Here is a 27,684-nt window from a genome sequence, read left to right as displayed (position 1 = left end):
TAGCCTATATAATCCAGGGTGATTCACCCGAAAGAGGCTCAGGATATTCTGTAATAACTCTCGCTAAGATGAACCTTAGTGTATGGAGCTTCAAAATGGCCAGGATTCCCCCTGAATCGGGCCGATACTGTAGGCGTCAGACAGCCTATGCCGTTTAATGCCGTTCCCTTCACTCAGTCAACTGACTTTTGATGAAGCATTGTTCACTTGTACCTGACACTGTCCACAATTCCGTTAGAACTGAGCTGTCCTGGTCAGGCCACTTCGCAGGGAACTACTTGCCGATCGGAACGCAGCTAGCGTGTCAACACCTATCTACTGCCGCGTTTCTACCAGACTTGTGATCCCATATTCACACCAGTCTACCGAAAGTTCCCCCAGTTTATTCACATCACAAAACTTTGACTGAAGGCGGAGCTTGTGACGCTGCTTTCCTGGAACTGTTGTCTGACATTTGAGAACGACCCATATAAGAATGCTTCCTAACAAGGTTTTAAGTGAAAGCGACTAAGAAACACCATACTTACTCACACACACTCACACACACACACACACACACACACCTTGGGCAGGACTAAGATCATCAACAGAAAACATGTTTCCTTTAATTCTTCTTGTTGGAGCCATTATTCTCACAGATGCATCAACTGGTGAGTTAAAAAACGATTTTATTAATTAGTTTGTAAATAGACTTAATTAAAAAAAAAATTAAAAATAGATTGTTACTTATTTAATGTGCTAACCAATGGAAATGAACTTTCCCAACATCCATGAATTTGATTCCAAGCTTGAGATTGTAGAAAATCATACAGCGATCATCTGGAAGTTTGTGAGAATCGCAGCCGGCCACTAAATCCAACGTAAATATAAAATAGCACTAAACAACTAAATGTTATGTGATACCAGATACTAAATCCATGGCTAAATCCAATCCTGTGCACTAAACTGGTAAATATTAGTGGGGTAAAAAAAAGCAAAAATGTGCCTGCATCTCTTCAGCTGGGACTTGGGTGTAGTTGGAATAATGATTAGCTCTGAATAGCAAACTATTTTGAAAGAAAACCTGTAGCCTTTGTTCGACTTCACAAAGAAATAGCTTTAGAGGGGAAAAAGCTGAATGTTTTGAAACGACCCAGTCAGAACGTAAATCTAAACAAATTAATATTTAACACTGTACTACAAGATAAAGTATTAGTTATTGGGTGTGTTTACTTATTAATAATGTGTTTTGTATGTTTAATGGATTTTTTAAGTAACATTGTTGTCTGTGTTTTTTTTTTTTTTTTGTCAGTCTTTCCAACAACAACAACAACATCAACTGGTAATCACGTTATCTTTTCTTTACCAGACCTTCCACTAATTAGATAAGAAGTACAGGTTACTAGAATTATCTGAGGTATCAGAGTATATAGTGTATTTTGAAAGTAAACGTAACTTTTAAGTAAAATTCTGGACCGTCCTCTGCTTCACTGGCTCTGAAAGTTTAGTTAAAAGATAAATAATTGAATTGTTTTTTAATGTTTTACATGTAAAATGCAAAGTTTCTAAACCAGAACAGAGCGTTTCAGATTATTTCCCATCCTTAATGTGATATAGCAACTAACAACATTTAACTTAAAACCAAACAGAAATATATCAGGGAAATAAAAAGAAAAAAAGATCAATATTTTGTTACTGCCTGTGAAATTAATTGAAGAGAGTCGAGACGAGCCCCAAAAAAATCTTAGCCATATAAGAATGTTTTCTGTCTGGATTTTAGGGAAACCGACTAAGATGCACTATTCTCGCTCACACACTCACACACATGCACCTTGGGCAGGAGTAAGATCATCAACAGACAATATTTTGCCTTTAATTATTTTTGTTGGAGCCATTATTCTTACAAATGCAACAACTAGTAATTTAAATGAAGGTTAAATTATTTTAATATTAATTTTTTTTAAAAAGTATTTAACCTTCTTAGATGAGATTATCTTAAAGGCAAAAACTTTTGTTTACAGATAATGTAGAGTCCTTTAATTTGAATGCACAGACATCAAGATAATTTAAATTAAAAAAAATACAAATCAGCCCAATTACTGACAGCTCGCACCAAGGCAAAAATATAATAAATCAAGTCTCGTCAAAGAAAGGATATTTACGCATAGATTTTTTTAAATATCCTGGGCATAAATTTATCTCAGGGTTCTAAATATTGTATGTGACTATCCATTCAGGAAACGACCTAGAAATGAAAAAAAGGGAAAAAGTAAATACAATGGTGTTAAACAAAACTAATATTATTTCACTACTGATCAGAAATAGACCCCAGCATCAGCTTTATTCATTTTAAAGGGAATGTTACTTATTTAATGTGCTAACAATTGGAAATGAACTTTCCCACATCTATGAATTTGATTCCAAGCTTGAGATTGTAGAAAATTATTTAGCGATCATCTGGAAGTTTGTGAGAATCGCAGCCGGCCACTAAATCCAACGTAAATATAAAATAGCACTAAACAACTAAATGTTAGGTGATACCAAATACTAAATCCATGGCTTAATCCAATCCTGTGCACTAAACTGGTAAATATCTAACATATTATGGGGGGGGGGGGGGTGAGTACACTATTGTATGATGGAAGCATGGTGGTGGTAGTATCGTGCTATGTGTCTGCATCTCTTCAGCTGGGACTTGGATGTAGTTGTAATAATGATTAGCTCTGAATAGCAAACTATTTTAAAAGAAAACCTGTAGCCTTTGTTCGACTTCACAAAGAAATAGCTTTAGAGGGAGAAAAAAGCTGAATGTTTTGAAACGACCCAGTCAGAACGTAAATCTAAACAAATTAATATTAAACACTGTACTACAAGATAAAGTATTAGTTATTGGGCGTGTTTACTTATTAATAATGTGTTTTGTACATTTAATGGATTTTGTAAGTAACATTGTTGTCTGTGTTTTATTTTTGTCAGTTCCAACCACTAGTACAGCAACAACAACAACAACAACAACAACATCACCTGGTAATCACATTATCTTTTCTTTACCAGACCTTCCACTAATTTGATAAGAAGTACAGGGTAGTAGAATTATCTGAGGTATACAGAATAGAAATAACAAACAGAAATATATCAGCGCAATATGTGGAATGAAATCCTCTAATCGCGAGGCTTGGTAGAGTCTTAACTAAAAATATTAATTACTGTATTACAAGCAGAAGTATTAGTTAATAGGTGTGTATACTTATTAATAATGTGTCTTGGCCATTTAATGAATTTTGTAAGTAACATTTTTGTCTGTGTTTTTTTTTTCTTTTCACCCACTACTAATGCAACAACAACTGTTAATCATTTTATATTTTCCTTTCCGGACCTTCCTCTAATTAGATAAAAAATTCAGGGTACTAGAATTATCTGAAGTATTAGAGTTTATACTGTAAATGTTTGCTAGTTTACTGTACATAGGCTACTGCAGTATCATAGCACCAGAGCTGCACCTGCTGAAATAAATAGAATTACTGTTTATTTCTCGCTTTTAGTATAGCATCAGAAGAATATCTCTGCATTTGTTTTACTTAGATACTATGCCTATTACTTTAAGTGAAAAAATCTGAATAAAGATGAAAGTAAAAGTAACTTTTAAATAAACTACTGTCCGGTCCTCTGCTTCACTGACTCTGGAAGTTTAGTTAAAAAGTGAATAATTGATTTTTGATGTTTTACATGTAAAATGCAAAGTTTCTACACCAGAATAGATAATTTCATGTTATTTTCCAGCTTTAAGATGATATAGTAACTAACAACATTTAACTTAAAACTAAACAAAAACATTTCAGAAAAATAAAAATACAATCAAACCCAAAAAAAAGATCAATATTTTGCTCCTGCCTTTACATGTCTCTGTGAAATAAAGACATGCCCAAGAAGTCCCCTCGTTATTGAAATTGGATTTAATTGATAAATCAAGAACTTGGCAGCCACTTATTTAAAAAAAAAAAAAAAAAAAGTCTGAACACAGTATTACAAACAAAAGCAATATTTTAACAGTTTGGACTTATGGTTATAGGTTATGGTTATGGTTTTTTTAAACCTTAAACCCAAATATTTCTATTTGTATTTAATGTGAATAGTATTGGTTGTTATATCACATTAAACCTTGCAAACATTTCTATTGCATCTGTTTTATCATTTATTTTTCAGAACTATTTGCAGACTTTTTGAATATACACACCATTTAGGAATATGTTGTTATTTACTATATATTACAGCACAAAATAACTAGCAGCAAATTTAATTAACATAATTTAAAAGATTTGATTTACAACATTGCCGAAAATCTCTATGTATAAATTATTGTTAGTAGTTTTAAATATATGTTCATCAGATTAATTAATTGGCAGCTTGCAATGTGAAATTTATTTATGTTTATTCGTCTGTTTGCATTGACACAGCTTTGTCATTTTAAACTGGACATTTGTTAAATCAAACTAAATTTTGCTAAAGTAAGCAGCAATTCTATATAGAGCAAGCCAATTTACATCATATGTCTTTTTTCACATTAACCCTTTAAATAAATTCTGTTATTGTGTACTTCTGTCCAAGCTACATTAGTTTGCTTGTATTTAATTTGTAAAGTTTTTTTTTTTTATTGCTACTTTTGCTCATATTCTGAAACTTGAATCAGTAAGTAATAATCTTAACTCATGCATGGAACTTTACATATGCCCCAGGATCTTCACCTTCTCCCGTGAACACAACCAGTCCCATAACACAGCCTCAGAGTATGTTTACAAACTATTTTATTTCTGCAATCATTATAAGCTTTATTTCCAGCTAGTAAGTCATAGTGACATTGCATTTCAAAACTAAAAAATGTGTGACTTTTAAAACGATATTTTATTTTACTTTAAAATTGAGCTTAAAGCTACCTATAGAATTTAAAGTGATTGCGTTTGTTGCAGGATATCCGGTTGTCATCGGGCTGCGAGCTAAGATCGTGAGTACCGTGCAGCTGGATATAAATCTAGCCAACAGCATTTTGCAGCAGGTAGGTGACTTTTATATTCCTGTAATCCTGAATTGCTCAGTCATGCAAGTTTAACTGAAATCTGGAGCTTTTAGTTTGTCATGTAACATCCTGTCATTTTGAATTGTTCAGTCACTAAAATTTATGTTGAAATGTGGAATTCGTTTTCATGACTAACGTTTCTGTTGTATTATTATTTTTTCTTTTTTTTAGAATAGAAATGTAAAAAAATTGAAATATTATATAATTCGCCTGGATAATGTGTATCAGGTAGAGGTAAAGGTAGAAGTAAAAAAAAAACATGATTCGGTTTATATGTTCAAACTGTGTCAATGTGAACCCATGACTTATTCATTTATTTAGGGATGTAAATCGAAAAGAGTGTGGCAGGAAATTTTCAAAAGTTGCCTTTAGATTATTTTTTGTAATGTTCCTCCTAAATGTTAATGTCAGTCTTAATTCTTTCTCTATCTGTTTTGTCTGTCTTTGTATGTAAAATGTAGTATGTATCATACCTCCAGCCATCCCAGGCCATAACTGCAAGAGTAACGAGCATTAAGATGTTGTGACGAGCTGCGTCCGAAAGATGTTTTTTATTTTCCTTTTTTCCTCTTCTTTTTTTTTCAGAGAATGTTTGCATTGTTGTAAATGTTTTTCCTTTTTTCAAACATTGAATTAATTAATAAAATCCTGTGTGAGGTGAAAACTGTCTTGACTTTGTTCATATCAGAAAGAAAAACTCCCTGAGCTGTGATTAGGAAGAGACTTTTTAAAGAAGCATGATAAGGGACTGATACTTTGGGTATCAGTGTTCTGTAGAACACTGGGATTTTAGTCAGCAGTAGAAGACATTAAAGTGTCTAGAGGACGCCATCTACCAAAAACCAGGGAATTAAAAAGGTATAAATCATATAAGTAACCAAGTATCCAATAATACTTGGTTATACTTCGAAAAGGGTGAAGATATTTATATTGTTGATGAGAAAATCCCCTTCTGTTTTCCTGTGCTACGGTATATATTTTCTACAAGAGGTGTTCAATACAAAATGGGACTTTCAATTGTACAGAATAACAAAACACAGTTATGAGAATAAAAACTAGTTTGTTTTATTAATATAATTCCACACTAAACCGATGCACTTATATATAAGTGGCTTGCTAGTGATTGGATACCATCAAAGTAGAAAGTTTTTTCAGTACATCAGAAGCATTTTAAAAACGCTGGCCTCCCAGGAACTCCAGTAGTGGCCCACACATGTGGAAATGGCTTGACTGGACTGGATGTGGCAATAACTCCCAGCTTAGTTCCTGTAACATGCGAGTGGTGTTGATGAATGATCGTGTGTACAGTTCACACGGACAGATGCGTCCCTTCTGGAAGCTGGCGACAAGGTATCCATTCATTTTTTTTTTAAATCAGGTGATCCACCCATTAAATCTTCACGAGAATTATTGCAGTTGAGAATGAATGTGTGTGTGTGTGTGTGTGTGTGTGTGTGTGTTATACAATCATCAAGGACATTTTCTAAACTCATCTAAATGTTGAGTCCAGCAATGACTTTTAAACTTCACTAATGTTTACTTTATAAATGAATCGTGTATACTCTATTCAACATCAGTGGTATTTGTATAACCCTTCATCTACTACATGCTCCTGTTACAGAATGGGGTTTATGACATTCATACAAACAGGTTTATGTAGTTTCTTTTGTGCTTATTTTTATTTTTCCAATTTGTCTGTTTGAATTGAACTTGAATGTTCTCGATTTCTATTTCACATTAAAAGTGTAAAACAATCTAAATAATCTGTTCTGATTTTCATCACACAAAATAAAAAAATGTAAATTTAACAGAGGTGTGTAGGGTCTAATTTAGATTATTGATTAAGATTATTATTTAACTAGACTTTAGAATCAGTAAAGTGAGTTTTCCAGAAAAAGCAATGAACACAGTCTCTAATTTTTTTGTTTATTAGTTTTTTTTATAAAATTCACAATACAAAATAAAAACACGTGTTACAAAAAAAAAGTCGCTCTTTTTCCATTTCGTCAACCAATCGCAGGGCTTGTGATCAGTGTTTCTACTGTCGATGCATATCGCCTTTTAAACAAACGCACGAACGCGCAATAATCCTAGACAACTCAATCCAGCTACACTAATCATCAACAACAGGTGTGTCAAAGAACTGAATTAGCCGGATCGTAATTAGCACGATGATCTCATCTCGGATGTGTCAAGCGACGTATGAAGAACGGACCCCTGGACACCCACAACCACCCCACCCACAACAAAGTACAACAACAAGAACACCTCACATCTCTTAGGGAAAGAAAATACAGACAATCTGAAAACTCTCATAAATCCACAAAGAATGCACCAAAATAAAACTAAAATATTGCCATACACAAATTACTGTCTAAGAGTGAAATCCATAAAAGAAGAAGGAAGTTTTGTATCATATAAATATATCTTGCTGAAGTGGTTAGCACTGTCACCCTGCACCTCCAGGGTCCGGGTTCGATCCCCGGCCAGGCTTGATTCCTGTCTCTGTGTGCATGGAGTTTGCATGTTCTCCTCATGCTTGATGGGTTTCTTCCGGGTACTCTGGTTTCCTCCCAAAGTCCAAAGACCTGCAGATTTGCCGTCCCCAAATTGCCTGTAGTGTGTGAATGAGTGTGTGAGTCTGGCATTTCCATTCCGAAATGTACCTCACAGGGTGTTCCCTACTCCCTGCTCTGTTTACAGGGAATGTCGGAGAATTTGTTTTTACAGAGATTACTAGCCTATAGAACATTAAGGATTTCTTGATTAAATTAATCATTTTCACATTATTGTGTCTTTTTAATATGATGTCGCCTTCGATCCTTCCTATCCTATCCTTTTTCGAGCTCTATTTTTTTCTCTCTTTTGAAACACATCTTGTTGTGTGTGTGTGTGTGTGTGCCCTGCAATGGATTGGCATCCTGTCCATGGTGTACCCTGTCTCGTGCCCTAAGTCTCCTTTGATAGGCTCCAGGTCCCCGCAACCCTGAATACAGGATAAAGCGGTAGAGAAGATGAGAGAGTGAATTAACCAAAAAAAATTAATTTAAAAAATAATAATAATCAAAAAAAAAAAAAAATATATATATATATATATATATATATATATATATGGTTGTAAAATGTAGACATGGGTTCAGAAATGTTATGTGGCTTTCACAATTTGATTAAGAATTTATTACTAAATTCTGACCAACAAAATTTAAGCCTGTCAGTTTTTTATTCTTATAAGTAGAGAATAGCAATAAAAAAATAAAAACAAACAGGGAGCCAGCAAGAACTAGACTCTCCACACAACCACATAAGAGTGCTTTTTATAACTTGTCTATTATTTATTCAAAAATACATCATAGCCCTAGAATTGTCTGCCCAGTAATAATGTTGTAACTCTGGTAGAGAAAACCTTTAAGCGCTGTAGGTTTTTGCAGGTGTTTTTCAGCAGGCCGATGTGTCTTGAATCCCCAGATAACAAGTCATCTGAATATAAAGATAACTACAATTCTTTACAACCAACAGTATTACCTTTTAAATTGTGGTTTAAAGATTAAAGGGGAGTGGACTTAAACAGCAGGCCTGCCTGGTGAACTGGTACAAATGATAGGGTTTTGATTTTTGTGAGTTTTAAAAGTCTGATGATAACAGAATTTGGCATTTGTACCAAAAAAACAAAAGTTTTGCCTAAAACTCAATGCATACATCGCCACTCAATCTGTTCAAACACCTTTTCGGCATCAAGAGAGATCGACACTGGAGGAGTATCTTCAATCTGTTTGGAATACATAATATTGAAAATATGACTATAACATTAGAGACAAAACCGGTTTGATCCAGATGAATTATTTCAGCCACACATCTGCTAACACCTTGGCCACAATCTTTTGATCAGGAGACTGAGAGGGCGCTATGATGAAGGATCTGTATCGTCCTTACCGTTTCTATGATGAAGCAAATAGTTTTTTCACATCATTTAAAGATTGTAAGATTGAAAAACTGCCTTTTTTAATGAAATCAAGAACCATTCTCAAAATAAATGGGGCATCCGCATCAGCATGCACCTTATAAATCTCAACACCAAAGCCATCGGAACCTGCGGCTTTAGTACTTCTGAGGACTTTAAATCCTTCCTTAATCTCTTCTCATGGAAGCACCACTTTGTCGAGAAACATTCTTAATCATAGAGTCTGATGCATTACACCAGAATGTATAAAGTTTAGTATAAAAATATTGGGGGTTATTTAACAGGTCACCAGAGCACTTTGAGCAAGTTCAAAATGATTTCAGTTTGCGGTTAATGAGTAAATTAGTAGCTCCACAAAAAAGAAAAGATGGAAATTATAGCCAGATATTGAAGTGATACGAAAGGTTGAAGTTATGTTTGGTTGTTGAGGTTTGGATGCCAGCATCTGAAAAACAGACAAAATGTTACTTACAAAATCCATTAAATGTACAAACCGCACTATTAATACAATTACAATGACACAGTTGCATAAGTATTCTCACCCGTAACCAAATGCTTTTGCTTGTAATACAGCGCAATTTTAGTCCACTCATATCGTTAAGTGGGTTTGTTAATACCTGGGCCTGTAATTTGTAACAAGAACGTTTTCCTTCAGCATAGTTTTACTTCATGTACGTAGACGCCGCATTCCCAGGCAGATATATCTGCCTAGCTCATGATCAATATGTTTCATTTGACTTTTAAGACGTGAACTCAAGCACTGAATTGCATGAATGTAAGGTGTTCAACCTGTTCGGTGGGCCTGTCCAGTTTCTCCTGCAAGTTTGTAAAGAGGCAATACTGTCTGTGCCTGAAGGTCTGCATTGCTGTTTGTTTAAGGAGCTTCCTCCTGCCTGGGGCCGTTTCATGAGCCGTTCATGACATGTGAAAAAAAGCTAAAGAAGAAACATAATATGATTTCCGAGGTTAGATGCAGTTTGAAATATTGAGTTTTCTTAGCTACCAGAATGTCTGAACAATGAGGTGCTTCATCAGGTTGAATGAATATTTACTTCCTTTAAACGTTCTCCATTGTTTAAAGTATAAATGTGATGAATTAGCCTATGGAACTGGTATTTATAGTGGAGGAGGCAAATTCATAATTACTGTACTTGGTTCTCTCCTAAATTATTAACGTTTTTAAATGATGATGTCACAGAATGATCTTCCCTCCACCACGCTTCTCTGTGGGAATCATGTTGTCTTGTTTTGGGTTTTCCCCAAGAAGACCCTTTGTCATTCTGTATGTTTGCTATGCTTGTGGAATGGCTGGCATGTAATCATCATTGGAAAAAATGTGTTCTTATATGAAAAACATCAAGAGCTACATCTCAGGTCCTAAAGGTCTCACTGAGCATGTTCAAAGTTAAAGTCCAGCACAAATAACCGAAACAAGTGCGGTTTGCTTGGTAGTGTTGGGCAATGATTCGAAGTACTGTACACCAGTTAATCTCCATCAGAATGGCTAAAAAAAGGCAAAAATCCAGAACTAAATTCAGTTGAAATGCTGTGGCAGGACCTTAACAGAGCTGTGCATAAGCCAACACCCAATGAACTGAAGCAATGTTGAAAAAAATAATGGCGCCAAATGATATTATATATATACAGTATATACAGTATAGGGAAATATTGCTTCAGGTTATTGCTGCTAAAGGTGTCCATTGAATCAGAAGGTACATTTTTTTTTCTTTTTGGCTTCATTTTTTGTTAAATAAATAATAGCACAGTGAAAAAAAAGTTGCATGTTTGTCTGACCCCCAAAAAATGACTAGATGAGTTTTATTCTATTTTTACACACAAACACATACAATTAGAAGAGGGAGCACTAACTTTTACACATGACTGTAAAGTGGCTTCTGCACCAAAATTGAATAAATGTCTAGACAGAGCAGTGATTCACTGATACTAAATTCGAGCTTTGAATGAGGCATATCTAGGAATCAGCCCAGGAAAGAACAAACCAAAGATGACCATCTATTACACTTCACATATTCCATCACACATCAGATTCCACTGTTCGGAACGACCGGCATTCCTCAGTCATCTTTACCTTCATCTGTACCTTTACTGATAAGCGCCATTTCAACGCCAACTTTCTTGAGTAATGATAATATAATGAATAATGTGTTTCATGGGACCATTATTTTCATGGACTTAAATAATGATCACGTACAGTACAGACTCTCCACGATATAACAGACCTCTGTGTTTTCCTGCAGCTCTCTAATTTGCCGTCTCTTGAACTTGACTTTCTTCGCCTGTAGATAACGTCAGCTTCTCTTAATACTCAGGAGATACAAAGTGAAATCTTATTTGTTAGTATTTTAATATACAGTTAATCTAATATTCACACACACTCTGGCCTGGGCAGACTGTTTAGTAAAAATAATTAGCTTTTGAAGTTATGTTTCAAAAGTCTCTCCAATCTCCACGAAATAAGTCAGGATCTGATTTATTTTGACCCTTAGGTTCCGAGGCTCTTTACAGTATCTCTGATTACTCAGTTCAGTTGGGTGACCAGATCAGGAAAAACCGTTAACTGTTCCAAATCTCTTCCATTTGAGAATGATGGAGGCTATCAAACTCTTGAGTGCTCCAGAAGGTTTCTTGTTTCCTTCCCCAGATCTGTGTCTTGATACAATCCTGTCTCGTGGGTCCACAGATAATTCTCTCGACCTCATGGATTTGTTTTTACCTTGACATGAACAATCTACCCTTCATAATTATGTTCGATGAAGTCAGTTAGGCACAGTTTGATTCCAGTCAAGTTGTAGAAGCATCTCAAGGAGCACTGATAGGAAGGAGTAGGATGCCCCAAAGCTCGATTGCAAGTGTCATGACAAAGGGTCTAAATACTTACCTAAATGGGATATTTCAGTATTATTTATGTTTTCATAAATGAACAAAAAAAACTATAAAAGCTTGCTTTAATATGTTATCATGGAGTATTGTATGTAGAATGGTGAGGGGGGAAAGGATTTGAACACATTTTAAGCTCAGGGTGAAACAAACGAACAAAATGTGGAAAAATAAATTAAAGGGTCTTAAAACTTTCCATCAGCACTGTACCTGTGAGGAGACAGCGCTAAGCACTAAGCCACCATGCTGCCAATAGAATAAATGATAATATGAGATTATATCACAGCTGCTGTTCTAAACAAATGATTCAACTTGAATCCAACCAATCAGATTTGAAAATTCAATAGCACTATTCAAGTTTCAAGTTTTATTATTTGTTCCCCAATGAATGCCACGAAATAAATGAATAAATAAACATATAATAAAAAACCAATAATAATAACAATAACAATAGGTATAAAAAAAGATATATTAAACATAGAATTAAAAGCAGCATAAGAAATGTGCAAATTCCGCAAGTCTATGAAAAGGTCCACAATGTGTTTGCGAAAAAAGTCAGCAGTGTGCAAACTGCAAATGATTGTTCAAGTGATTGTGCAGATGATTGTGCAAATTCCGCAACAATTGTCCTAAGATCTGTGTCAACAGTCAGATACAGTTGGTATGTGTGTTGCTGAGGGAAAAACTCCCTGAGATGGTAGTAGGAAGAAACCTTGAGAGGAACCAGACTCACCAGGGAACCCATCCTCATCTGGGTGATAACGGATAAATATTTGAATAAGTTATAAACAAAACAAAAACATTGTGTCAGTGCTACTAAAATTGAGGATGATGTAAGTAAAAAAGACAAAAGCAACCTTTAACTCCAACAGTAAAATTTACTGTTAGAAATGTTAAAATCCTCAGTTATTGTGGGCTTAGAACTTGTCTTCTTTGGACAGATGCTTTTCCAACTGGATCGAGTGAAAAGACATGAAGGAGTAATAACCACACTGGTCATGAGAAATTGAATCAGTTATGCTTATAGTTATTCATCTGAATGGAAATTGAAATTAAATTTCTAAGTTACACTCATTGTCAAGTGAATGTTTGCATTTAAAAATCTTTCTCTTTTTTGTCCTCTGCCTCATCTCCTACTTTGCTATTTCCTGCTGCTCCTTCACGGCCGTCCGCATATTCTCTACTCATGCTGCCAGACGTTTATGTAAGATCTACCACTAATAAACAGCGTGAAACAGAAACACATGCTAGTCAGTCATTTACTACTTTAACCAACGCTGAGTGTGTATACCAGATCGGGACTAATTATGATTGTATGTCCTTCGCCATGGTTTTGTCAACAAGGTCCAATTCTCTTTTCTGCCTCCATCTTCTTGTTCTCCTTCCTCACACGGCGGATATAATTCTAAGGACACACAGACATGTGACGTGCCACTCTATATTTATTTAAGTCAGTCTAGAAGTTTATCTTCCAAACTGAAGCTCCTTCTCAAAAAAATTCCCACCATATTGAATAAAAAGTATAAATTAATACATAACTTGCTAATAACAATAATAGATACAAAACAATAGTATAAATAAAAGCATAAAAGATTTGAAACATACACAGAAGAACCACATATTAATTTGCATAACACCGCCTGCGATAGACTGGAAGAACTGGAGTGCCGTAATCATCATAGTATTCATGTACATAGATTCCACTACATCTCTTTAAGTTGCTCATGTTTGATAGAAAAATCAAAAATGTTCTAAAAATGTCCCATTTTAGATCTGCCCTAACCATTAATTATGTTTCACAGCTTATTAGGAAGTTGCATGGCAGAAAAGGTGCTGTCAAAAAGCATAAAGTTCCCAATATTTTAATAACTGATGTGTGTATTGCTGGTGCAATTTCTAATCTATGCGATGCACATTGTTCATTTTTTAATTTAAAATGACATGGCAACCGAACAGTATCTTTCTGGAGTCGAATAAAAAGGAAGAAGAGAACCGCAGAGGAAGAGAAGCAAGCTCAAACTAAAGTTATGTTCTGCTATATTTGTTTCATTTATATTTTTTTTTTCACTTTTTCAAGCACAATTGTACATATATTTTCATTACAATATTTCGCAATCCTTTACTAGCAAACTTGTTTAAATCTGATTAAATGTTTTCACAACATATATTGTATGTTGAATATTTTATACATAATGCACATTTATACATACACTTAAATATTGTCATTTTATGTTTTTTCCACTAACTTGTGAAATTTCTATGACAGTTATTTACACCAGTGGGCCCAGTTTTCATGATCTCGCCTAGGGCTACACAACCCCACAGTGCCAGGGTCTTGATTCATGCCAATTGATATCAAAATTTTACATCCAGTTTGCTTTAACATTCAAAACAGACTGTAGGCACTTTGTGTTGGCAAAAGTATTCGCTTGCCAGCCTTTTACATGCATATAAGCATGAGGAACATCCGATTTTTAATTCATAAGGTTTAACATGATGTTGCCCCACCCTTATAGAACACCTTTGGGATGAATTAGAGAGGAGACTAACCTTACTGGAAGAATGGTCAAAAAATCCCATAAACATACTCCTAAACCTTGTGGAAAGCCTTCCCAGAAGAGTTGTAGCTTTTATAGTCGCTATGGGCAACATCATATCACGCTATAAATACTCAAGTTCATATGCACATGAAAGCATATAAGATGAGCGAATACTTTTGCCAATATGTATAAAAAAAACACAAAATGCATACAGTCTGTTTAGAGTATGGATGCAAACTGGATGGTAAATGCATTCAAACTGTATATATTTTAAATGCACAAAGAAAATGTTCTGAACTGCATGAACATTTGTGTGTGTGAGACGGGTTTAAAAATGAGTGCGGTAAATCTAAAGGTGCACGACATGTCCGGAAAAATAAAAGAAAGAAAGGAAACTGCACAGTCACTGCTTGCTGTTACCATACTCTCAGGAATTCTGCGGTTCACTGGTTTTGAGCCAGTTATCAGGGAGAGATAATCAGCAGTGGCATGCCCAAAGTGCTTTGTCTTAGGAGAAAAGAAGGAACGCTTTGTATAAGTATAAAGTGTAAACACAGACGCATATCTTAGATGCTATCGGCTCAGTACAGATTAAGATACCCTGCCAGCATATGCTCATGTACGCCACGTACCCAATGTAGCAGTGCTGAAGATTAAAGAGATACTAACAGACTCCCTCGGATCCTCCTCTCGGGTTGCTGGGGGGACTTGGTCATGGCCATGGCGTCCTCGTTTTTGTGGTACAATTTCTCCAAGCTCTGCTGGTCCAAATTCAGCTTCAAACTGAAAGTTTCACATTTTAATGTTTCCGATTTAAAGCAGAAGACAAGTTTCGTGACACAGCAACATTGTGTACACCATGTAGGTAGACGATTCAGAAAAACAATAAACAAGGCAGTGATACCAGCTGGAAATTCTCCCGATGCAGCCTCCCTGTCTCCCTCACATCCATCGGTCACATCGGTCTGCTTCCCTACAACCCTGCAGAGATCCCGCACAGAGACGTGTCACCTGTCAATCTATGGAACAAAATAAAAAATCTCTTGAATGGTTATAAAGTCTTTTTCACCTGCGTGTGTGTCAGCTTTGATCATCTCCTCCTTGTTTTCTACATTTGCTAACTCAGAACTGTTTTCTTTGGATCTGGCAAAGGGAAAGGAGTTTTTTATTTTTATTTTAACCATTAGACATGATATTTTTTATTGTGATTATCGTAAAGATTTTTCCTACCAACACTTTTTTCTTGCACCATGCATTTAAAAGGGTTTGTTCAGTAACTAGTTGAAACCGTGAATTTGCCAGAAGTGAGGTAGGAGGAATAAAATGTAAACAATGTTGTCAAGCGGGCTTTTGTCTTAGGATTGGAGGGCAAGGTGGACAAAACCTCACAGCATTCCGTCTGTGACAGTGCCTCAACTTCAACATCATCATTATGGTTCACAATTGGACTCCACCAGAGACGTGCTCGCTACAGCGTGTTTATAACTGCCCTTGATTTTTAGTAGGTTCGATTTTACATAATATGAACAGACAAGTAAAATAATTTCAAGTACTACGACCCTGACCATTGCATGTTTACATTCATGGTTCGCGAACTAAATACATACAGTTCATATACAGTATGATCATTTAGCGGCAGTGGCGCTTTCTCCTGGAAGCTGAGAATTTTTTTATTGTTATTTTTTTATTGTAAATTGTTATTTCAGTAAAAAATAATTGTTTAACAGTTTTACTTTGGTAATAAACTTCTCTGTGCCTTTTCTAGTAAGAAAGAGCAAAAATAAAAAATTCTCTGTGCTTTTTAGTTTTTCCACTGAGTATTTTACAATAAGTGAAACAGCGCCCCCAAAACATTATGTGGTGAAAATGTGGTGAAGCTCGGTATTGCACTTTTACTATCATGACTGAAGGCAAACCAGGCCGAGTTGGCTTCACTTTACAAAAAATCGAAAGATTGATCAAACAGAAAATGCTAGCTTTATAGCATTGTCCAACTGTGATTCATCAGAATCATGCCAAGGCAAGTCAGGATGTAGGTGCCAATGAAGTGTGACGCCAGACGCCCTTTTACATCACCGTCAGCAAACATTAGAAAGTGCAGTTATAAAGATTAGAGATTTTAAATTTTCAGCATTATAATAATAAGGATTTGTCAAGTTCATGTGATATAGCAATGTTTCCCTACCTGCATCATCTCTAGGTGCTGGGTTCGATTCCCTCCTCAGATCTGTGTGGATGGAGTTTGCATTTTCTCCCTGTGCTTGGGGGTTTTCCTCTGGGTCCTCTGGTTTCCTCCCATAATCCAGAGATCTGCAGATTAGGCTAATTGATCTTCCCAAATTGCCCGTGGTGTGTGAATGAGTGTAAATGTTGACCGGAGGACCTACCACGGTTGTACGGTTGTATTGGAAATAAATACGACGGTCACCTTTGGCCACCATGGTCCCTAGTTGGACTACAGAGGTTCCTAGATGAGCCAACAGAGGGCGCCAAAATGCTGCTCACAGTCACTGAAGCAACAGAAGCTGGAATTTAAAGTGTACTAGTAAAGTTCAGTCATAAAGACCATTTTATTAGGGTTTAATAGTTCGTAACTACATTCTGGAGACCATACTCGCTAACCTGTATATTTATTTATAAACGAGTGTTTTTATTTATTTGGCTTATGCATTTTATTTTGTAGTCGAATTACAATCTAATACAAGACTACAAATCCTAGTACTACACTACAGCAAGCTGGCTAGCTTACCCTTTTAAAAATAAAATAAATACACTACATGCATTATAAATACGCTAAAGTCTGTAGTCACGTGATCACAATTGTAACGTGTGTTACTGGAGGCACAGAGTTGTCCAGGATTCTAAAAGTTGTGTCACTGTTGTTTTTTTTTTTTTTTTTTTTTTTTTTTTGCACCTGATCCTCATGTATTTATTTACTACATAAACATTTTCAAATATTTTTTTTAATGAGTTTTTCCAAATTAGTTCTGAGCCGACTTTTAGCGTGTAGACACTCAAACATAATTATAACTTTAATATGTTAAGTTTTAAATGTTTTCAAGTTACTAACGCACAATTCTAGTGACCAATCAAACCATGTCATTTCTACAAAAAAACTGATTAATAAAAGAAATAATGAATTCTGATGCCACTTTCAATTCTGAAACACTGCTCTAAGGCTTGCTTAGTCAATAGACTTGTCGGAACGTTAACGTTAAACGGTTAACCTTGGCAAAACACATCTTATAATTTTTAATAAAATCTACTAACACTGAAGATTTTACAAACAGCAGCTTTGAACACAACCCTTTCATCCTTTCTTGCCCTAAGCAAAGTTGGAAAATGCAGACAAACCTTAACCAACATCAAGGTTGAAGCACAAACCTTATCAGATTGGTGTATAATCATGTTAAAGTAAAAACAATGTCTGCTACAATAAATTACTTTTAATTCATCAAAGTAATGTAAAACAGTCACTCCAAGAGTTTAGAATGACAGAACATACCGAATATACTTATTACGTTTAATCAAAATCAAACAAGCAAGGTGAAATCTTTTTCTTTTTTTGAAACAGCAACAGAAAATATACAATAAGTCACAATAAAAACTAACAAAACAGGGTTTCTGATCCTTGTGTTTTGTCCACTAAAAAACAATCAAAGCTCTGTATTTCCACGGGTTTATTAAAAAAAAAAGAAAAGAAAAAAAAAACAGGAACGAATGTGGAGTGTTAAAATTAAGATGTAATAACTGATGAGGTTCCCCAATGACAGCCTGGCTTAGGATGAAGATGGCGTGTCTTCTGTGATTTTGCTCCTGCCTGGTGAACTTGAAGTGGGGAGGGGTTGGGGAGAGAAGAGAAAAAAAAAAAAACGATGAGGTCCCAGATCTTGATCCGGATTTAGCTGAGACAGATGTGGCACACATTTCCAAATTGAAAGACTGGGGAAAACAACAACAACAACAAAAAAAAAAGCCCAAACCACCGCTAGATGACAAAGAGGAGACGCGTCTCTGAAATGTCTTTGCTGTACACGAGCGTCTTGATCCTGAGGGTCGGAAAAGGCAATGTAGATCTCAGTTCGGTCCTCCACAAGGTGGAGGTGTGCATGAGGTCGGGACGGCCTTTAAGTGGGAGGTCAAAGTCCCTCAGACTGCCGTGCTTTTGGTCCCGATGTACGCCCGAGCAAACTCGACGAAATCATCAATAAGGACTGGCCACGCTCCTACAAAACAAGACACAAGAGACATACAGCGTTATTTACTACGGTTACTCTAGCGGTAGTTTAGATTGAATTAGTTTAAATTTTAACTTTTTATTCAAGCATTCTCTCAAAAATATTTACAATGAAAAAATTAACAAAATCTGTGACTCCAAGGGACTGACACACACCAACACTCAGATTAAACACACTCTAATACCCACTAAGGCTTCTAGTTCATTGTTTTGAGGTCAGACTGAGAGAAAGAACGTCTTTTTTAAAAAGTTTCTTTAGTTTGTTGGAATCCTAAATTAACTTGCATCACACAGGATGCTCTGCTGCCTGTCAATGTGTGAATTGATTATAGAGCACCACCTGCAGGATCGTAAAGGAACTGCAACATTTTACCACCTCGAACGCAAATATGTAAATTAACAAATTATTTACAAAGTTAAGTTTGTTGCCAATACATCAACTCCAAGACAAAGGAATCTTGATGCATCACGAGTGTGCATGCGTGTGCTGTGATGAGCTGTTTCACTCCACTTGAGCGTATTTACACGGTGCAGCCCGATCACCCAATAAATATATTATCTAGAGTAAGCAGATGATGCTACAGACCTTCCTCGTCATAGTTGGACATGTCGTCAGTTATCATGGTGCTGAAGTCTAACAAGAGGTTCCAGGTGTCTTTGGGAATCGATCTCTTATGGTGCTCCTGTAGAAGGGAAGAAGTTTTAAACAAATGTTTAGAGGAGTAAGGACTGTGAGATTTTAATTAGTGAAGAAGGTGTGGCCTATGTGCCTGTCAGTCACATGAGAGAAGGAGGAGCCTATGTGCCAGTTTGTCTTACTCAAGGAGGCATGGTATATAAAGCTTTCACTCATATAGTAGGAGGCGTGGCCTATAATTCTGTCAGTCACATCGCAGGAGGTGTGGCCTATAAATCTATCAGTCATAGTGACGGAGGCGTGGCCTATAAATGCGTCAGTCGAATTGAAGATGTGTCCTATAATGTCAGTCCCGTTGCAGGAGGTGTGGCCTATAATCCTGTCAGTCACATTTCAGGAGGTGTGGCCTATCAGTCACATTAAAGGAGGTGTGGCCTATAAATCTATCAGGCACATTTCAGGAGGTGTGGCCTATAAATCTATCAGTTACTTTGCACATTAAAGGAGGTCTCTATAATACCATCTATAAATCTGTAAAACAAATTGGAGGCGTGGCCTATAAATCTGTCAGTCAAATTGAAGATGTGGCCTATAATCCTGTCAGGTGCATTGAAGAAGGTGTGGCCCTTTAAATCTGTCAATCAAATTTAAGAAGGCATGGCCTATAAAGCTGTCACTCACAATGAAGGAGGTGTGGCCTACAAATCTGTCAGTCACACTGATGGGGTGTGGCCTCGTTCTGGTTTTACATGGTATGGCCTCTAAATCTATCAGTCAAGTCGAAGGAGGCGTGGCCTATAAAGCATAAACGTCAGTCACATTTAAGGAGGCGTGGTCTAAAAACTCATTTACCAAACGGATACATCAGACTGGGGTGAAGAGGTGATCATTATTACAGACTTACCACTAAAAATTTGTTCCACAGGTCGAGGAATTTGAAGCGTCCTGCCAATACTAGATTCCAGTAGGCAATGGCCATTTCTAAATCTAGATTTTTAAAAAGACAGCCGTATTTATCCAGAGAGGAAAAAAAAAAAACAGCACAGCAAACCCACAGAAGAGAATAAATGAAGTGAGACGTACCCAAGCCTTTCTGTCCGGGATTCTTTGCAAAGTTGAAAGTAAACTGATAGAAGTCTTTAAATTTTCCTTGGTCTTTTAACTCCTGCTCCATTTTGGGCAGCTGTGCTTTAAGCTTCTCTATGCTGTCACACCTTTAAAAAAATAAATAAATAAAAAACACCAAGAGCATGCCACTGAGAACACTGATCACTAACACAAGATCCTTATTTCCATATTGTTTTCTACCCTGACTTTGAATTTTACATAATTCAAAACGTTTTTTGAAACAAACACACAACAGCCGAAGTTTAGAGTTTTCCGTCATAACCATGAAATTTCTCATTCAATCCAACTTACTGCTACAGAATCTAACCTTCCTCTGAGCGTACTTTATAACGATTTAATAACTTACCCTTGCTCGGTCATCCCGTCCATGAACTCTTGCTTGGAGAACTCGCATTGTGTTGCGGCGCGAAACTTCCACGCTATTAGGAGCACGCTTATGCTGGCTGGGTCGAGACCGAGATCATCACAGAACTGCTGAATGCCATCTATACCTATCTTATTATCATCGTGAGGATCTGTCACAGTAATAAAAAAAAATACAAAAATTTGAAAAGCACAGGTGAGATGACAACTTGGGCCTGATTTGGAAATGGACTCATTTTTATGACAACACGTAGATGTTAATATTTTATCATCAAAAAAAGCAATATATAAATTTATAAATTAAAATTTTTATGTGACTGACTGACAGTGTTGCCATGGCTACAAACAAACTGTTTTATTTTATTCCCAGGGTGAGTCAAAAATGATCCGCACAACGGTTATATTAAAACTTCCGTCTTATCAGCGTTAGATGCCTCACTTGTGATTTGCGTGAAAGGGGAGCAGCGTGCAGTGATTCGGTTGTTTTTTTGTGGTCTGTGGGTGTACCTGGTGCAGAAACAACTCACAAAAGAGCAGAAACAGAAGTGTTTGGATATCTGCAAATGAAATTCAAAGCAATACGAGCCTGAGAGTAAACAGCAGAGTCTGGAACATAAAACATCCTTAAACACTGACCGAGAAAGAGGTCAAAAGTCGACCATCAGCTGGAAAGTTCATCAACGCTTACAGTTTTCAGGGATTCTCATCTCAAGGGCCATAAGTATTGGAACATTTAGGGGGGAAAAGGTTCAACAATCAACAGTGCATGTTACAGTGAGACGCTTATTGAAGAGCTGAAGACTAAACCTCAGATTAAACACAGAGAACCGCAGAAACAGAGAATGTTGTGATCTCACATGACGATTCTTGTCCGCACACTTCTGCCCACACTGTCGACACTCTGAGGTGATAAAGCGTCCACCCTACAGTCCTGGGCCCGTATTCACAAAGCTTCTTAAGCCTAAAAGTTGCTCCTAGTGAAGAAATTCTAAGAAAATACTTAGAATTATGCCATTTTCTTAGATTTTCTCCTTAAATTTGGACTAAATCTTAAAAAAAATTAAAATGATTCATGAACCATCTTAGCCCTAAAAACAGCTCCTATGGTAAAAATTGTTAAGAGTAGAGAGGAGAACTTTTAAGAGTTTCTATAACAGAGGACAAAATGGAGGAAAGAAGAAATATTCTCCAAATACTGAACGTAAAGCTAAAAGTAAACACGGCTCTTCTGTCCAATCTGGTTTTCTTGTTGTTTTAATTCTTTTTGGATTGTTGGCTCCATACAACCAAAAGTGCAACTCCAATCATGTAAACTGTTAAAGGCGTCATCCAGACACATTTTTCATTAAATGTTAATATGATCTTTAGGGTCCTAATGAAAAGTTTGTAATATATTTAATTAAAAATTCTCAATGGTTGTGTAAAAAAAACACTACTTTTAACTGGTAAAAACTAGCTCTGTTCTCAGCAACCTATTTCAGTACATGTTCCTTTAAATGCTTATGATCTCTGCTGAGCCCGCCCCCCCCAGTTCTGTGGGGCGTGTCTTCACAACACACGTGGGGTATAGCCACGGAAGTGTGGTCCAGTGCGGGCAATGCTTTGGACTGCATTACCCACAAAGCATTGTTTACCCACAAAGCATGTTTACTAATGTGTTTATATGACTTCTTAATCTTTGACAGACATCGTTATAAACCATCTAACGTTACAAATAGGGCTGTAACAACTAATCGATAAAATCGATAATTATCGATAATGGAATTCGTTGTCAACGAATGCCGTTATCGATTAGTTGGGCTGCTCACGTCACTGAGGAGCGTGACCACAAGATGCACAAATACACAGCCGCTCGCGCAATGGAGGTTACAGAAGCGTCTGCAGGATAAAGCGCACGGCCCGAGTCCTCCAAAGTTTGATAGCAATTTACATTAAACGCCTCTAAGTAGACGGTAACCTGCACGCTATGCAAGACCGAGCTTTCCTGGCATGTCATTCACGAACACTTAAAGAGAAAACATGTTGTTGTTACGGATGGCGAAACGTCAGCAGGGTCAGTAAAAACAGTATCTCTATCGTGTAAAAGTTGTATAGTTTAAGTGCTTTTGTTTAAACTGTTTGCTAACTTCGGGACAGTCGCGCTAGATCTGTTCACTCGCTAGCATCACATTGCGCAATCACCTCATGAGCAATAGTGATTAGTTAAATGGCGCTAATTTAGATTAGCTTAATTTACACGGTGCGAATAACAGTAGATTATTACATTTAGTGATTGTTGTGGTTTTCAGCGAATGCAAACAACAGTACATTTGTGACTGTATATATTACATACTACATTTAATTTAAAGTTTAAAATGTCAAAATTAAAGATTATTAAACTCTATATGTGGCTTTTGCATTTTTTAAAGTTTATTTTTATACATAAATAATACCCTGATTTATGTTTTTTTTATAGTTATAAGCAAAATATCAAATGTAAGACGCAGCTAGGCTTTATCCGATTAATCGATTAATCGGAAACATAGTCGCCCAACTAATCGATTATCAAAATAACCGTTAGTTGCAGCCCTAGTTACAAAGGTAAGCATAATATAGTTTTCCGACTACGTACACGGTTTGCAACTAGACAATCACCTTAATGCATTTTTTATTATAAACGGGCATTTAGGGATTATATAGAGACGGATGTACACAGAGAAGAAGCCATAACCATGTTCTATGAGAGTGTAAGTTAACTTACACTCCGCATTCATCGTAATTATTAGAAAAGGCGATCTGCAAAGATTTATAGAAAAATAAATTACTCACTGAGCCTGGTGAAGATGAAGCAGGAACACGAAGCGTTAGTACAGATCCATTTTTTAGGAGCAGCTTCCTAGTAAAACCTGCTTTATATTGACCCGCGTTTATAAAGTAGTCTGGTGAAAAATGATTAGCGCAAACACAAACGCATTTAGGTAGATCGGCGGGGACGTTCAAAAACAAAATTGACGTCCTCAGCGGCTCAGATGTCGGTAGTGAATGACGACTGCTGTGTTCGCTATTACACCCAACAACTGTACACCACACTCGCTTAGGCGGCATTTTGCTCCAGCGGCGAAAAACAATGGCCGACAGCTTCTTCTCACTCGGGGCGGGTCTTTGCTAAAACACCAGTGTCAATCAACTATAGTAGGAGCGGCCTCTTGTGGTGTGGCGTCACATCGACAGGCATTTGCGATTGGCCTGATTTCAGAAGGGGCATGTTATTGTAATAAATGAAAAGAAAATTACTGGGTGGCTCTTTATCATCATGGAGTGGTTGTGTACACACTCTCCTAACACACAGTTCAGTCCAAACAGCTTGAAAAAGTGCATGTAGGCCTGTATGACCCCTTTAAAAGCTGAGCCATTTTGCTCCCATCAATTTAAAATGGATTACAAGTAATAAAATCAGTATGGTAAATAAATGTAGGAATTTAAATATAGTAACTACTGCATGGAAATCGGTTGCTTCAAAAGTAGACACATTTCAACATTTGGCTCGTTAACTTTTAAGATATTTAAGAATGCGTAAAGTAGAGGTTACTTTTTTCATTCAACCAATCACACTAGCAATTGCTAGCAATGGCGTCAACCACATTGTACTTTTGTAGGTTTTTGTACTTTCCTTACACAGAGTTGCTCCGAGTTGTGTTTTCGGCATATCAACAAACGAACCAAATGCTGGCGAAAAAGTTGTTCGTCAGAGGAAAGCCAAGCAAAAATAGCAAGTTTACAATACATTGTTGGGAAGTTTCCCAAATCACTTTTAGTCTAGGACTCCCAGCTAGGACTTCCAGCTAGGACTTCCAGCTAGGACTTTTTCTCTCAGAGAGCTCCTATCTAAGATAGGAGCTCTCTCAGAGAATTCTAAAAAGCTTTGTGAATACGGGACCTGATCTCACTTCAACTGACTTTGGTCACCTGAAAGCAGCCCTACGTGGATGAAGATTCACTTCTGATGAAGAAGTGAAGACAGCGGTGCATTCTTGGCTCGCAGCTCAGTCTAATACTTTTTTTTTTATTTTTTTTAATGAGGGAATATAAAAGCTTGTTGACAGACAGACAAAGTGTATTGAAAGGCAAACGGTGTATTTGTCTTTTCTAAAAGTTATAAAACAAACGCTACAGCCAGAATGTGGATCATCTTTGACGCCCCCGTCCCTGGTGAGTTCCGGACTCCTTACCTCTGTACCGATTGTAGAGCTGCTCTAGCTTTTTCCTGTCGAACAGTCCTTTCAGGTTCTGTATGTAAAGTTCAGGATTCTGAAAGAAGTTGTCTGTGGCCACGTCTAGTTTCCAGTCATTCTGAGCCAAACAATTCAGCGCTGTTTTCTCGTTCGACTGCGTGAAAATCATGAACTGGCGAACTTTATCCTTCTGCGAGGATTTCAGCTTGTTCTGTTGGAGCGAGACAAAAAGTTTGAACAGCGGGATGGAATACCTCCAAGATTTTAGTTTTTGCATCAGAATTCATGAATCCAGTTCAACAACAATTTCTTTTCCAATTCTACGCAAACTGAGCGACACAGCGGCATTTAGTCCTTCGTTTCAATTTCAACGCTAACCTTTCTACCTAAGAAACTTACTACTCGGCAGGCGAAAAAGTTGTGCACTTTATATAAAAGATCCGACAGAACGATGAACGCCATCTTTGGCGCTTTCCATACGTCGCAGGAGGAACATGTCCTTGCAGAAAAATTATCAAGAATTGATCACAAGAAAAGTCAAGCAAAGCAAGTTTACAATGATTATTGTTTTCCATTCAGAAAAGCAGGTCAACCATTGATACCAACGTTTCCTTCGTCATGCGTTTAAAAGTTTGGTTTAATATTTTACTTTAATTTTTTTTTTACGTTTCAAAAAAAAATATGCTTACATGATCGGAAACTGGTATTATTTTCATCTGGCTGGAACAGATTATGTGAATTTACATGGGAAAGTGTGTATCGCAGCAGGAACTCGCCTCCAGAACTTTGAAGGCCAGACTTTGAGTAGTTTGTTCCTCTAGTAATACTAGTAATGCTAGTTAGGACAGGTCAGTTAGCAACACTACCAAGTTCTCACAGAAATAACAAAAACACAACAGTAATCAGTGAATTATCACTAGAATGGACACCAGAAATACTTCAACCTAAACATTGTTGATGATCTTTAGTCAGACTCATGTTCTTTCACTTGAAGTTTTTATTTTAATCATCTTCATCACGTTTATATTCAGCATTTATATTCACAATAACGCAGGCCTTTTCACCTCAGCTACATGTCATGTGTAAACTTGGCGTTTAATTACATAAACGAGACAAATATAAACACTGATAATGAACCGACAAGATTGCTGTCACTCTTAACTGTTTAACTCTAGCAGACAAGCACTACGTTGATGTTAAAACAAAAGGGGGGGGGGGTGGTAAAGTAGTCCGAAATTGCGTTTGTATAATTGAAGCGACCGCGCTAACTCGATCCGAATCCCAAATCAGCGCCTGCGCACTACACACGCGCACTACGCAGGCGCCTAAATGACAGCGCGCGCGTCCTATCTTAGTGCACTGCACGCGCGTTTAGGACTCAGCCCGTGCGCGTTCGCCTGCTCGAGCCGCTTTAGCTCGCGCCGCGTCTCGTTCTGCCTAAACTCTCAGACCGTCACGCGAACCCGATTCGCAACACACGTCCAACATCGAGCAGACGCCTTGCGTGTAAGAACGAGCAAACAATCGGCGATGTACTTCTCGTTAATTCTTTCTTTTTCTTTTTCATTTACCATGTTTGTGATTTCCAGACTCCCTCTTCCGCTTTTCCCCTCTCGCCCGTCATCTACTTCCGTTCATGCGCACTACAACAACAACCGCCCCCTTTACCACACATAAACACCCCCCCCCCCCCCACACACACACACACAGGTGGAAATGCTTTAAAAAGCTATAAATAATATGTTGTTGTTTATAGATTTTATTAAACAACAATATTATGGTTATATATCATACAGGAAATACATATCTGAGCTTTTCGCCAAATTGCAAACACAAGATACGTTTACTCAATCATCGTTTATACTGATTAATCCTGTGTAAAGGGTCGCAGGGGCCTGGAGCCAATACCAGGAGACTTAGGGCACGAGACGGGGTGCACCCTGGACAGGCTACACACACACATACACACACTATAGATAATTTCAGAATGCTAATGGGCCTAATCTGCATGTGTGGGGAAAAAACTGGAGTACCCCGAGGAAACCCAATGATAACGAGGGAAACATGCAAACATTTAATCCGGATGCTGGAGGTGCAAGGCGGTAGTGTTAACCATTAAAAAATGACACTAGAAACTGAGAAAATGATATCTTTTTTATTATTATATTCAGTGTTAGGGGACGTTACTTTTTAAAGTAACTAATTACATTACAAAATGACTGTCTTTAAAAAGTAATCAGTTACATCACAGCGTTACTTTCTGATAAAAGTAACTAGTTCGAGTACTTTTCCACTGCAGAAAATGAAAACTCCTTTGTTTTAGTCGAGACCTTTATAATTATTCTACCATTATTACCCAGTGAAGTTTGGCCTATAATCTGTTAACTACTAATACCCCTATCTCACCTACGTGGTTTTGCGCGGTGGCCGTAAGTACGGTTCATCATGATTAACCGTGAGTTTTGGCGCTGTGATTAGGTTTCCATCTTTCCGCACGTACATGAGATAGGGGTATAACAGCAGGAAAAGCTTGTCGGAAGGCTTTCACACACTCACTAATGGATTGGGAATGACTCCTGTCTGGCCCACGGATTACATAAATTGTCTGAATAACGGATGACATTTTTTTTAAAATAACTTAATAACTGAGTACTTAAATGGC

General features: G+C 37.0%; 2 protein-coding genes across 2 annotated transcripts; one reads left to right on the top strand and one right to left on the bottom strand.

Annotated features, from left to right (window-relative positions):
- Positions 1-495: 495 nt before the first annotated feature.
- On the top strand, positions 496-5,626 carry LOC128528957 (hepatitis A virus cellular receptor 1-like). The gene is made up of 6 exons (XM_053502178.1): positions 496-650; positions 1,292-1,321; positions 2,956-3,006; positions 4,713-4,763; positions 4,944-5,029; positions 5,512-5,626. The coding sequence occupies exons 1-6, from the start codon at positions 596-598 to the stop codon at positions 5,575-5,577; spliced, it is 339 nt and encodes a 112-aa protein (XP_053358153.1). The 5' UTR covers positions 496-595; the 3' UTR covers positions 5,578-5,626.
- Positions 5,627-17,877: 12,251 nt separating this feature from the next.
- dcun1d1 (DCN1, defective in cullin neddylation 1, domain containing 1 (S. cerevisiae)) lies at positions 17,878-26,655 on the bottom strand. The gene is made up of 7 exons (XM_053505751.1): positions 26,594-26,655; positions 25,020-25,233; positions 20,795-20,963; positions 20,404-20,534; positions 20,225-20,307; positions 19,270-19,366; positions 17,878-18,672 (listed from the first exon to the last, which is right to left on the bottom strand). Exons 1-7 carry the CDS (start codon positions 26,594-26,596, stop codon positions 18,596-18,598), a joined length of 774 nt encoding a protein of 257 aa, XP_053361726.1. The 5' UTR covers positions 26,597-26,655; the 3' UTR covers positions 17,878-18,595.
- Between the last annotated feature and the right edge of the window lie 1,029 nt (positions 26,656-27,684).

Source organism: Clarias gariepinus, chromosome 1 (assembly GCF_024256425.1).
Source record: "Clarias gariepinus isolate MV-2021 ecotype Netherlands chromosome 1, CGAR_prim_01v2, whole genome shotgun sequence".
Classification (NCBI taxonomy): domain Eukaryota; kingdom Metazoa; phylum Chordata; class Actinopteri; order Siluriformes; family Clariidae; genus Clarias; species Clarias gariepinus.
Note: the sequence above shows the minus strand (reverse complement) of the source record. Positions and strands in the feature narration are given on the sequence as shown.